Below are 13,644 nucleotides of genomic sequence, written 5' to 3'. Positions count from 1 at the left end.
AGACAAAATCAATTGCAAATTGTTGTGGACCTGTAAACATATCGTTTGAATTCAATACTGTTTTGTCTACTTGGGGAAAAAAATAGAAAACTACAGTAGGCCTACTTACAGTGTAGCGTACACACTTCAATGCAAAAGATCAACCGTCTGTTCACCTGTTAAAATTCTACTGTATGTTATAAACCGCGCTCCCTTTCGGATAGAGCAAAAAACTTGAAATTATAACAGCCAATCTAATAGGCCAAATGAAATGAGAGATGAGCATGGCTACTTCGGGAATATGAACTCGGGCGGCAGGTAGCTTAGTGGTTAAGAGCGTTGTGCCAGTAACCGAAAGGTCGCTGGTTCTAATCCCCGAGCCGACTAGGTGAAAAATCTGTCGATGTGCCCTTGAGCAAGGCACTTAACCCTAATTGCTCCTGTAAGTCGCTCTGGATAAGAGCGTCTGCTAAATGACTAAAATAAATATAAATAAAATAAATAAATGAACTCATGGCCAGAAAAGGTGAGGAATTTATTCTGCAATGGTTATGATATATGTATTGTGTTTATTCATGAAATATTGTCTACTCGAGAAATGTGAAATTACAGTATTCAGACGTAGCCTAGACCTCAATGGAAAACGTGAACCGTCTGTTCCGCTGTTAAACTCCCCTTCTGATCCGATCGCATTGAGCAAAATACTGAAATAGAGAATAAAACCATCACAGTCAGAAAAGGCGAGGCGTTTATTCTGCAACAAATATAAATATATATTTTTTGCTCTTCTAACTAATGGTAAATTAACTTTGCCTATGCATGGTCTAAAGGTGGCAGGAGGATAAGCACATGCTCACGTCAATTTTAGTTTTTATAAATGCCAACTTTTGCGTGAAAACTGGTGCAGTTGGGTCATATGTTATGTGTATGCTACGTTTTTAAATGAGGCCCCATGTGACCAGACTGTTTAAGGACTATTTGGGACTCTCTTCATTACCTTGTTTCTCACCCTGGTATCAAAGCGTTTCGTATTATTCTGTAAATAAATCAGAGTCACTCCATTTAGTATGATATGTTGCGTTTCGTATGGTATGTATTTATGGTATGTATTGATTTGTGGATGTAGCTCAGTTGTAGCTCAGTTGGTAGAGCATGGCGTTTGCAACGCCAGGGTTGTGGGTTCGATTCCCACGGGGGGGGCCAGTATGGAAAACCCCCCCACAAAAAAACAATGTATGCACTCACTAACTGTAAATTGCTCTGGATAAGAGCGTCTGCTAAATGACTGAAATGTAAAATGTAATGTCCATCATCCATTTCGTATGTTACGAGTTACAATTTATGTAATATGCTACGAATTTTTCAAAAAGTACAATATGTCACGAATTTGCAAAACGTACAATATGTTGGAAATTGCAAAACCTATGAAATGTTACGAATTCCAATTTGTTGTGGCTAACGTTAGCTAAGTGGCTAGGTGGCTAACGCTAATGTTAGCTAGCTGGCTAATGTTAGCTAGGTTAGGGGTTAGGGTTAGGGGTTAGGGTTAAGGTTAGATGTTAGGTTAAAGGGTTAAGGTTATGGTTAGGAGAAGGGTTAGCTAAAAGGTTAAGGTTAGGGTTAGCGGAAGGGTACGCTAACATGCTAAATATTTGCAAAGTAGCTAAAAAGTAGTAAACAGTTGAAAAGTTGCTAATCCATGATGAAATTCCAATCATCTTTGGGTTGCTAGACGTTCACGTTATACGCACACCTATCCACCCCGACCAACCACCCTCCTTTCGTTTTTTGACTTGCATAACCTTCTGTCCTATGTAACCATACCACACCAAACACAACATAACGTACTCATTTGAACGTGACGTTTTTACATGTACTATGTTACGTCTAGTCTATGAGACCAGGCTGTGTTTCTAGGCAACTGCCTGGCTGAATGTGTCTTCATGGATTTAGTTCAGGGAACTTGAAACAGGACTGTTGGGCAAACAACCAAGCCCTGTTGACCAAGGGGAGTGTGGAGACCTAGCCTACATCTTAAAGAGCACATGGATGTTGGGAACAAACCACGTATATATTCAAATACAGGATGAAAACTAAGTCAATATATTAAAACGAAAATTGCTTCCCATTCTTGACAGTGGTAAACAAATAGGCTACATAGACTAATATTTGATGTAGGCCTACGTCTACAATCATTCATATCCAGTTGTATAAAAAAAATACTTTATTTCAGAGTACATACACCATTCTAGAAATTCTCTCAAACAGGGCAATCCTGATCTGTCTGTAAACTACTGTGAACCAAATTATCAGTGTTGTTTATCATTCTCATCCTTGTGTAGTGTTGTCTCAGTGTCCGCATCTCAAATGGCACCCTATTCCCTATATAACGCCCTACTTTTTATCCCTTATATAGGGCACTACTTTTTATCCCCTATATAATGCACTATTTTTGTCTCACAAACGCTGACATCATTTTACAGTCAATGACAGGGGAAGTCGCATTGTCTCTGCCTGCACCTTCCTGTCTGTGGCTTTTAGTCACCTCAAAACTCTGAGACTGTCGTCTTTGGTTGTGTTGTTTGAGCTGTGACTGAGTCTTTGGTTGTGTTGTTTGAGCTGTGACTGAGTCTTTGGTTGTGTTGTTTGAGCTGTGACTGAGTCTTTGGTTGTGTTGTTTGAGCTGTGACTGAGTCTTTGGTTGTGTTGTTTGAGCTGTGACTGTGTCTTTGGTTGTGTTGTTTGAGCTGTGACTGAGTCTTTGGTTGTGTTGTTTGAGCTGTGACTGAGTCTTTGGTTGTGTTGTTTGAGCTGTGACTGTGTCTTTGGTTGTGTTGTTTGAGCTGTGACTGTGTCTTTGGTTGTGATGTTTGAGCTGTGACTGTCTTGGTTGTGTTGTTTGAGTTGTGACTGTCTTTGGTTGTGTTGTTTGAGCTGTGACTGTGTCTTTGGTTGTGTTGTTTGAGCTGTGACTGTGTCATTGGTTGTGATGTTTGAGCTGTGACTGTCTTTGGTTGTGATGTTTGAGCTGTGACTGTGTCTTGGTTGTGTTGTTTGAGCTGTGACTTTGTCTTTGGTTGTGTTATTTGAGCTGTGACTGTGCATTGGTTGTGTTGTTTGAGTTGTGACTTTGTCTTTGGTTGTGTTGTTTGAGCTGTGACTTTGTCTTTGGTTGTGTTGTTTGAGCTGTGACTTTGTCTTTGGTTGTGTTGATTGAGCTGTGAATTTGTCTTGGTTGTGTTGTTTGCGCTGTGACTGTGTCTTTGGTTGTGTTGTTTGAGCTGTGACTGTGTCTTTGGGTGTGTTGTTTGAGCTGTGACTTTGTCTTGGTTGTGTTGTTTGAGCTGTGACTTTGTCTTGGTTGTGTTGTTTGAGCTGTGACTTTGTCTTTGGTTGTGTTTTTTCTGTGACTTTGTCTTGGTTGTGTTGTTTGCGGTGTGACTGTGTCTTTGGTTGTGTTGTTTGAGCTGTGACTTTGTCTTGGTTGTGTTGTTTGAGCTGTGACTGTGTCTTTGGTTGTGTTGTTTGAGCTATGACTGTGTCTTTGGTTATGTTGTTTGAGTTGTGACTGTGTCTTTGGTTGTGTTGTTTGAGCTGTGACTGTGTCTTTGGTTGTGTTGTTTGAGCTGTGACTTTGTCTTGGTTGTGTTGTTTGAGCTGTTACTGTGTCTTTGGTTGTGATGTTTGAGCTGTGACTGTGTCTTTGGTTGTGTTGTTTGAGCTGTGACTTTTTCTTGGTTGTGTTGTTTGAGCTGTGACCGTGTCTTTGGTTGTGTTGTTTGAGCTGTGACTTTGTCTTGGTTGTGTTGTTTGAGCTGTGACTTAGTCTTGGTTGTGTTGTTTGAGCTGTGACTTAGTCTTGGTTGTGTTGTTTGAGCTGTGACTGTCCTGGTAGTTTTGTTTCAGCTGTGACTGTTTCTTTGGTTGTGTTGCTTGAGCTGTGACTGTCTTGGTTGTGTTGTTTGAGTTGTGACTTTGTCTTGGTTATGTTGTTTGAGCTGTGACTGCGTTTTCGGTTCTAGACTCTGAACGTCAGTAAGAAAAAACACACACTGTGTGCACAAAGGCCTTGAAATAATATGAGGGGTGCTTATGATAATGTGTTTCTTGCATATCCCAACTCCCCCCAAGACACCCACAGGGAATGGGGTCACGGCCAGGGACACCATTGACCAGCACCCATGGAGCATTGGGGTTAAGTGCCTTGGTCAAGGGCACAGCGACAGATTTGTCATTTTGTCAGCTCCGAGATTGTAACCTCCAGGCTACCTGTCTTTCCCAGAGTGTTGTTTTCAATAACAGACAGGCCCAGGTTGGTGTAAGTCTCTCCATACGTCCAGAAGCTCTTGATGAGTGTAGAGGATGGTTGTGATAACAGCCATGTAGTGACAGCGGTCCTGGGCCTCAGCATAACCCTGAAAGAGGTTGTCAATCGGTGGGTTAGTAGGCCGAATGCCCAGGTGTCTCATACACAGTCCCAGATACACATCCTCTATGTAGATGGCTTTAACATGCCTGGACGCCTCCACCAGCTTCCTGGGGAGGTCTAAGGTGAAGACATAGCCCAGGCCCAGAGAATAAGGTGGGTATACTGGTTCAGGAAAAGCCTCATGAGGAAGGTACCATTTGGAGCTCGGGTCCCGAAGAACCGCTGCACCAATTGCCACCATTCCAGTCATGTAGTTCTGCTTGGGAGAATGTAGAAGCAGCATGTAAACCAGGTTGTGCACGTTGAGGAACATGTCTGAGTCGATCTTCATGGCGTAGGAGGCGTTGGGGCAGCGAGAGCTCAGCCACTCCATCATCATCATGGTCTTGATGGTCAGGTTTTTGTAGCTGTCTATGAAGTCGCTCTGCAGCAGATCCTGGTGCTCTTTGCTCTCCTGCAGCACCTTCTCCTGGTGCTGCTCTGTCCCCTCTCCACTCGGCAGTCCCAGCAGGAAGAACAGATGCACCTTGTTGCCGAAAACCAGGTTCTGACTGCCCCAAGTACTGCGGACAGCGTCACGAGCCTCCCTGTTATAGGGCGCCACTGGCACCACCAGAACCAGGAAGGGGTTCTGCTCCCGGCATTTCTCCGGCTCATCCAGGATGAAGTGGTACTCTGATGGGTATTCTACATGGTACAGTCCTGGGGACACATATGGAACAGCAATGGCCAGTCCAGTGGCCAGTGTTATTGATGGCCAGTCCTGAATGGATATTGTGTCCAGGTAATCTTCTAATTCAGCTTGTGGTTCTGCTTCAACATATACTGTAGGTGTGTCCTTGTTGTCTGGTGTTTCAGCTTCCGTATAATACGTTGATTCATCATTAGTAGTAGGACTGATGCTCTCGGATGACAGTTCGTCTTCCCTTGTAGGGTCTGGAGTCCTCCAGGAAGGGGGACGCTGGAAGGGATGGTTGGAGTAGTAGGGATGTTCCAGCAGGGCATAGTATATGACACACAGAAACACCAGTACCAGGAAGAACTTAGTGCACGTCCGCCAACGAGTGACCATTACCTCAGGATCTTTGTCACTAGGAAAAAAAAGAAAATGAAGGTAAATCGTAACTAACCAAAAACAAGCTCAGCAGTCTTTAATAGCAAGTCACTTTTGGATTTATGGTATGGTTAGGGTTGTCACTCCTCTAAGGAGATTGATTAAATAGTCTATTCACAGCAGAGTCAGTCCTCTAAGGAGATTGATTAAATTGTCTATTCACAGCAGAGTCAGTCCTCTAAGGAGATTGATTAAATTGTCTATTCACAGCAGAGTCAGTACTCTAAGGAGATTGATTAAATAGTCTATTCACAGCAGATTCAGTCCTCTAAGGAGATTGATTAAATAGTATATTCACAGCAGAGTCAGTCCTCTAAGAAGATTAATTAAATTGTCTATTCACAGCAGATTCAGTCCTCTAAGAAGATTTATTAAATAGTCTATACACAGCAGATTCAGTCCTCTAAGAAGATGAGTTAAATAGTCTGTTCATAGTAAAGTGAGTGCTGATGATTTGAAGCAATTCTACAATCCTACAGTCAGAAAGAACACAGTATTCAGCTTGTAGATTGATAGATCAGACATTTTGCCAATCTATTTTGAAATCCCAAAACCTCTTAGTTTATGTAAGCATTATGTATTCAACAACAATATAACGTTATTCTTGACAACAGCAAAGTTGGGTATTGTATATTTGTGCTGTAAGCATTTGAATTTAATTACTTCTACATCAATTATTACATTGTGTAGATCTTACCACTTAGAAGAAGCTGTGTTCTCTGATATCGTTACATTTAGATGAACCGCGGTGATTCTCTAAAGCGTGGAAAAAAGGTAGAGTGTCTTGCGAAAGTATTCACCCCCCCTTGGCATTTTTCCTATTTTGTTGCCTTACAACCTGGAATTAAAATGGATTATTGGGGGGTTTGTATCATTTGATTTACACAACATGCCTACCACTTTGAAGATGCAAAGTATTTTTTCTTGTCAAACAAACAAGAAACAAGACAAAAAAAACAGAAAGCTTGAGCGTGCGTAGCTATTCAGTGGTCCTATGGACAGATACTCCAATCTCCGCTGTGGAGCTTTGCAGCTCCTTCAGGGTTTTCTTTGGTCTCTTTGTTGTCTCTCTGATTAATGCCCTCCTTGTCTGGTCCGTGAGTTTTGGTGGGCGGCCCTCTCTTGGCAGGTTTGTTGTGGTGCCATATTCTTTCCATTTTTTTATAATGGATTTAATGGTGCTCCGTGGGATGTTCAAAGTTTCTGATATTTTTTTATAACCCAACCCTGATCTGTACTTCTCCACAACTTTGTCCCTGACCTGTTTGGAGAGCTCCTTGGTCTTCATGGTGCAGCTTGCTTGGTGGTGTCCCTTGCTTAGTTGTGTTGCAGACTCTGGGGCCTTTCAGAACAGGTGTATATATACTGAAATCATGTGACAGATCATGCGACACTTAGATTGCACACAGGTGGACTTTATTTAACTAATTATGTGACATCTGAAGGTAATTGGTTTCACCAGATCTTATTTAGGGGCTTCATAGCAAAGGGGGTGAATACATATGCACGCACCACTGCATTTATTTATTTTTTAGAATTTTTTGAAACAAGTACATTTTTTTCATTTCACTTCACCAATTTTGACTATTTTGAAATACATAAAATCCAAATAAAAATTCATTTAAATTACAGGTTGTAATGCAACAAAATAGGAAAAATGCCAAGGGGGATGAATACTTTTGCAAGGCACTGTATGTCTCATGTGATGCCGTGTGAAATTATCAAATGCTTCACTGTCAGATACGGACAGTGGTTTGTGGCTAGGCCATGTCGCGTCGCGAGGTTTCTAAATGTGTTCACAGCTTCCAGTTACTGTAGGAAGTGTCTAACTTGTTTTGGGTTGTTTTATCTTGCTTGACTACTTACATGTGAAAGTGCAGTGTTGCACAAACAGAAACACCAACAAACTTTGTATCACAATATAATCTGTAACATATCGTTTGTCTAATGCAACTGCAATATTATTAACTATTGTAGAACTATTGGATGACTTTGCATGGCTGTTTGGAAAGCAGTTTTTCTCTGGGGATCAATATAATCTCTTCTCATCTGTCTCTTATCTCAATAATGAACAAAGACATGTACAGTTTTGAGGATCCAATCCCTTAAGGTGGTCACAGCTGGAGTTTCACATCCATATGTAGTATAGAATACTTCCTTCATGTCTTTTGAGATCTTTGTATTTATTACCCTATTGACTTTCGATATGAGGCAAAAATAAATGCTTAGCTAACACACATTGCACAAGAGAGTTGTAATGATTAATTGGGTATTGCAATGAATTATTTACTCTGGTGAAGCACTGTGGTATGTCTCTGACACTGATTTCAAACCTGACACACACACACACACACACACACACACACACACAGTAATGAATACTCAGGGAGAAAAAGGTGTAGATTCACGCGCAGAGCACGGCAGGTGTTTATTTTGCCCTCGCAAAAGGCAGGAATCGTGATCACAGGGTTAGGGTTAGGGTTAGGCCTCAGGCCCATAACCGGTCCTCAGGCCCATAACCTTCCCAGTACACTAGATAGTGGATGCGACCTCTCAGGCATTTGGAATCAAGGATGGCCTGAATGGCGTAGGCAGGTTCCCCTCCGACGTCCAACGGTGGGGGCGCACTGCGGGTTGAGACTGGAGGATGAAGAGAACTGTAGGTGACCGGTTTTAACAGAGACACATGGAAGGACGAGGAGATCTTATACTGACGGGGTAACTGGAGGTGGTACGTGACAGGGTTGATGCGATGGGTTATCTTGAAGGGACAAATGAAGCGAGGACAGAACGTTTTGCAGGGAGGCGGAGCCGGATGTCTCTGGTAGAGAGCCAGACACGCTGTCCAGGCAAAGCATTTCTTGGTATTAGAGGCTTCCTGCAGATGCCGGTGAGCGGTCTCCCATACCCGCTCACTATGCCGAAACCAGTCGTCGACAGCTGGGACAGTACCAGGCTCCAGTCGTGTGGAGAGGCAGAACATTGTTGGCGGAGGTACTTCCCTATTTCTTGGTTCAGGCGTTCCGTCTGCCCGTTGGTCTGGGGATGGTACCCGGAGGAGAGGCTGAGGGCAACCCCCAGTCGGTCACAGAAGGCTTGCCACACCCGGGAGACAAACTGGGGCCCGCAGTCAGAGACAATGTCCTCCGGAATCCCATACAGACGGAACACCTGTTGGAACATACACTCAGCCAATTCCATGGCGTTAGGTAAATGAGGAAGAGGAACCAGACAACACATTTTTGAAAAACTGTCTACTATGACAAGGATGGTGGTGTTACCAGAGGATTAGGAAGATCTGTGATTAAGTCAACAGCTATGTGGGACCAGGGTCTGTGAGGGATTGGCAAAGGTTGAAGCTTACCGGAAGGGAGATGACGAGGGATTTTGGTTTGGGCACAGACTGGACAGGAGAGTATGTAATCCCAGATGTCGGATGCCAGTGAGGGCCACCAGAACTTACGGGCTAGAAGTTCGGTGGTTCGTTTAATGCCCGGATGTCCTGACCCAAAGGACGTGTGACACCATTGCATCAGTTGGTGTCTAACAGCTGCTGGTACGTAACTCTTCCCAGCTGGTGTCTCAGGAGGAGCCGGGTCTGAGGTTAGGGCTTCCTGTATGGCAGAGTGAACCTCCCACTGTACCGGCCCCATAATGCAAGAGGAAGGAAGAATGGGTGTAGGGTCTGAGTTACTGGTCGGAAGGTCAAACTGGCGGGAGAGAGCATCAGCTTTTACGTTTTTCTTTCCAGGGATGTAAGGAACATGAAAATGGAAGAGTGTGAAGAAGAGAGCCCAGCGGGCTTGTCTGGAGTTTAACCTCTTGGCCCCGCTGATATATTCCAGATTACGATGATCTGTTAGGACGAGAAAGGGATTTTGTGTGCCCTCCAACCAGTGGCGCCACTCCTCGAGGGCCAGCTTGATGGCGAGGAGTTCTCTGTTCCACACATCATAATTCCTCTCAGCGTCGGATAACTTCCTGGAGAAGAAGGCACAGGGATGGGATTTTGGAGGTGTTCCCACCCGCTGTGAGAGTATGGCTCCTACACCTACTTTGGAGGCATCCACCTCCAGGGTGAAAGGAAGGGTCGGATCAGGTTGGCGAAGGACAGGAGCTGAGGTGAAGAGGCGTTTCAAGTTGTTGAAAGCAGTCAGGGCGGTATCAGTCCACTGAAGGGTCCGGGTCTTTTGGCTGGTAAGGGCAGTGAGGGGAGCGGCAGTAGAACTGAAGTTCCGAATGAACCGGCGACAGAAGTTGGAGAACGCAACGAAACGTTGGAGTTCCTTAACGGTGGTGGGGGTTTGGGCCAGTTACTGACGGCGGTGGGTTTGGGCCAGTTACTGACGGCGGTGGGTTTGGGCCAGTTACTGACGGCGGTGACTTTGTTCTCATCCATGCTGACCCCTCCAGGTGTCAGTACGAAACCGAGGAAGTTTACTGAGGTTGCATGGAAGGTGCTCTTTTCCGTTTTTTCACATAAAGCTTATGGTCAAGCAGCCGTGGAAGAACCCATTGTACATGCTGTATGTGTTCCTTCAGGGAGTAAATCAGGATGTCATCAATGTAGACGATGAGAAAGCGGTTGATCATATCCTGGAAAACCTCGTTCATAGAGGATTGGAAGACGGCAGGGGCGTTAGTAAGGCCGTAGGGCATGACCAGGTATTCGTAGTGCCCTCGTGCGGTGATAAAGGCCGTCTTCCATTCGTTGCCCTCACGTATACGGACAAGGTTATAAGCACTCCGCAGGTCGAGTTTTGTATACAGTGAGGGAGAAAAGTATTTGATCCCCTGCTGATTTTGTACGTTTGCCCACTGACAAAGACATGATCAGTCTATAATTTTAATGGTAGGTTTATTTGAACAGTGAGAGACAGAATAACAACAAAAAAATCCAGAAGAACGCATGTCAAAAATGTTATAAATTGATTTGCATTTTAATGAGGGAAATAAGTATTTGACCCCTCTGCAAAACATGACTTAGTACTTGGTGGCAAAACCCTTGTTGGCAATCACAGAGGTCAGACGTTTCTTGTAGTTGGCCACCAGGTTTGCACACATCTCAGGAGGGATTTTGTCCCACTCCTCTTTGCAGATCTTCTCCAAGTCATTACGGTTTCGAGGCTGATGTTTGGCAACTCGAACCTTCAGCTCCCTCCACAGATTTTCTATGGGATTAAGGTCTGGAGACTGGCTAGGCCACTCCAGGACCTTAATGTGCTTCTTCTTGAGCCACTCCTTTGTTGCCTTGGCTGTGTGTTTTGGGTCATTGACATGCTGGAATACCCATCCACGACCCATTTTCAATGCCCTGGCTGAGGGAAGGAGGTTCTCACCCAAGATTTGACGGTACATGGCCCCGTCCATCGTCCCTTTGATGTGGTGAAGTTGTCCTGTCCCCTTAGCAGAAAAACACCCCCAAAGCATAATGTTTCCACCTCCATATTTGACGGTGGAGATGGTGTTCTTGGGGTCATAGGCAGCATTCCTCCTCCTCTAAACACGGCGAGTTGAGTTGATGCCAAAGAGCTCCATTTTGGTCTCATCTGACCACAACATTTTCACCCAGTTCTCCTCTGAATCATTCAGATGTTCATTGGCAAACTTCAGACGGGCCTGTATATGTGCTTTCTTGAGCAGGGGGACCTTGCGGGCATTGCAGGATTTCAGTCCTTCACAGCGTAGTGTGTTACCAATTGTTTTCTTGGTGACTATGGTCCCAGCTGCCTTGAGATCATTGAAAAGATCCTCCCGTGTAGTTCTGGGCTGATTCCTCACCGTTCTCATGATCCTTGCAACTCCACGAGGTGAGATCTTGCATGGAGCCCCAGGCCGAGGAAGATTGACAGTGCTTTTGTGTTTCTTCCATTTGCGAATAATCGCACCAACTGTTGTCACTTTCTCACCAAGCTGCTTGGCGATGGTCTTGTAGCCCATTCCAGCCTTGTGTAGGTCTACAATCTTGTCCCTGACATCCTTGGAGAGCTCTTTGGTCTTGGCCATGGTGGAGAGTTTGGAATCTGATTGATTGATTGCTTCTGTGGACAGGTGTCTTTTATACAGGTGACAAGCTGAGATTAGGAGCACTCCCTTTAAGAGTGTGCTCCTAATCTCAGCTCGTTACCTGTATAAAAGACACCTGGGAGCCAGAAATCTTTCTGATTGAGTGAGGGTCAAATACTTATTTCCCTCATTAAAATGCAAATCAATTTATAACATTTTTGACATGCGTTTTTCTGGATTTTTTTGTTGCTATTCTGTCTCTCACTGTTCAAATAAACCTACCATTAAAATTATAGACTGATCATGTCTTTGTCAGTGGGCAAACATACAAAATCAGCAGGGGATCAAATACTTTTTTCCCTCACTGTAGATGTTGGCGCGGCCCACTTGTTCAAGGGTCGCTGGGATCAGAGGAAGAGGGAAGCGGTTCTTGACCGTAACGTCATTCAGGGAACGGTAATCAATACATGGACGGAGACCACCGTCCTTTTTTTCCAACAAAGAAGAAGCTGGACGCAGCCGGGGAAGAAGAAGGACGAATTAAACAGTTTGAGTGCTTCATCAACGTAGTTCTCCATTGCCTCATTTTCCGGGATAGATAGGGGGTAAACACGGCCCGTCGGTGGGGACACTCTAGGGAGTAAGTCAATAGCACAGTCCCCTGGGCGATGTGGTGGCAGAGTGGAGGCCTTGATTTTGCTGAAGACATTGCTGTACTGGGCGTATTCAGATGGTATAGTGGATGGCACTGCAGAGGCAGAGTCCTCAATGGTGGTGGCTCTGCAGGGTAGGCTGAGACTACTGGTGAAGCAGGGAGAAGGAACAGGACAGTAGTTCACCTTGTCGCCACCAGATGGCAGGGTCGTGATGACAAATGCCAGGGGTGTCCGAGGATGAGTGGCTGTTTTTGGGATGAGAGTTCCATGAGTTGAATGGTTTCGGTGTGGAAGACTCCAATCTGGAGGGTACCGCTCTGTGTCAGGTGCGTAATTAAGCCTGTGCCCAATGGCTGCCCGTCCAGGGCGTTAATCCTTATGGGAGGGGTGACAGGTGTAAGATCAATGTCAAGCTCTTGTACTAGCTGGTGATCGATAAAACTACCTGCTGCTCCCGAATCTATCAAGCCCTCTACGTACTTCGTAACCCCCTTCATGGTTTTCAATACTGGGATGGAGAATTGCTTCTGGGAGATATTTAGAAATACAGACCCGCCTACCTGCATGGCAGCGGAGGGACCCTTCTCGTCTCTCCGTGGGGGGCGAACAGGGCAATGGCTGAGTAGATTATCTTTCCCTCCACAGTATAGGCAGAGCCCTTCTTGGATCCGCCTTTGATGTTCGATACATGGGAGAGGAGCATGACCCAACTGCATGGGCTCCGGAAGACTGGGATGACGGAATCATGGAAAGATACGTTTTGGGGTTCCTGGGTGGCAGAGTCCTTCGGCGGTCGGCGATGAGGTGGTCGATGGAGATGGACATACGAATGTATTGATTTAAATCCTGAAGGTCGCCTCTACAGGCCAGCTCCGCCTGAAGTTCCCTGTTGAGCCCCTCTTCGGTAGACAGTAGGTAAAGCAGCCTCACTCCATCCACTCCCTGCAGCCATGGTGCGGAACTCGAGGGCATACTCGGCAGCTGAATTGCGTCCTTGTTGAAGGCCTATGAAGAGGTCCCCTATAGGATGACCGGAAGGAGAGTGATCGAATACCTCTTTGAAGAGGGTGTGGAAATGGGTCTCGGATCCGAGTTCTGTGCTGTTGGCAGTCCATATGGCGGTGGCCCAATCCAGGGCTTTGCCTGTGAGTAGAGACACAACAAAATCCACCCTGCTCTTGTCGGTGGCGAAGTTAGTGGGGTTGTGCTCAATGTATTTGCTGCATTGCATCAGAAATCCCTGACATTTCCCAGGTGAACCGTCATATTTTCCAGGCATGGATATGAATGGAGGAGGGCTATGGGTTACGACATCTGGCATCGGAGGAGTAGGGACAGGCTGGCGGAGAAGATGGCCGATTACCTCCATACGCTCCTCTTGCCGGGTTAGGCGCCATTGTAGCTCCGCTGAATCCATTACGTTTTTTGGTGTGAGGTATTCCAATGAATACTCAGGGAGA

At 45.3% G+C, this 13,644-nt stretch overlaps 1 protein-coding gene across 1 annotated transcript; it reads right to left on the bottom strand.

The window, feature by feature from the left end:
* Positions 1-4,271: 4,271 nt before the first annotated feature.
* On the bottom strand, positions 4,272-5,480 carry LOC311119571 (beta-1,3-galactosyltransferase 1-like; the record flags this gene model as incomplete). The annotated part of the gene is made up of 1 exon (XM_084194247.1): positions 4,272-5,480. The coding sequence occupies one exon, from the start codon at positions 5,478-5,480 to the stop codon at positions 4,272-4,274; it is 1,209 nt and encodes a 402-aa protein (XP_084050373.1).
* Positions 5,481-13,644: the final 8,164 nt, after the last annotated feature.

The sequence above is a fragment of the Coregonus lavaretus genome (assembly GCF_964263955.1).
Source record: "Coregonus lavaretus genome assembly, contig: HAP1_SCAFFOLD_861, whole genome shotgun sequence".
NCBI classification, from domain to species: Eukaryota; Metazoa; Chordata; class Actinopteri; order Salmoniformes; family Salmonidae; genus Coregonus; species Coregonus lavaretus.
This window is presented reverse-complemented; position numbering and strand designations above follow the sequence as displayed.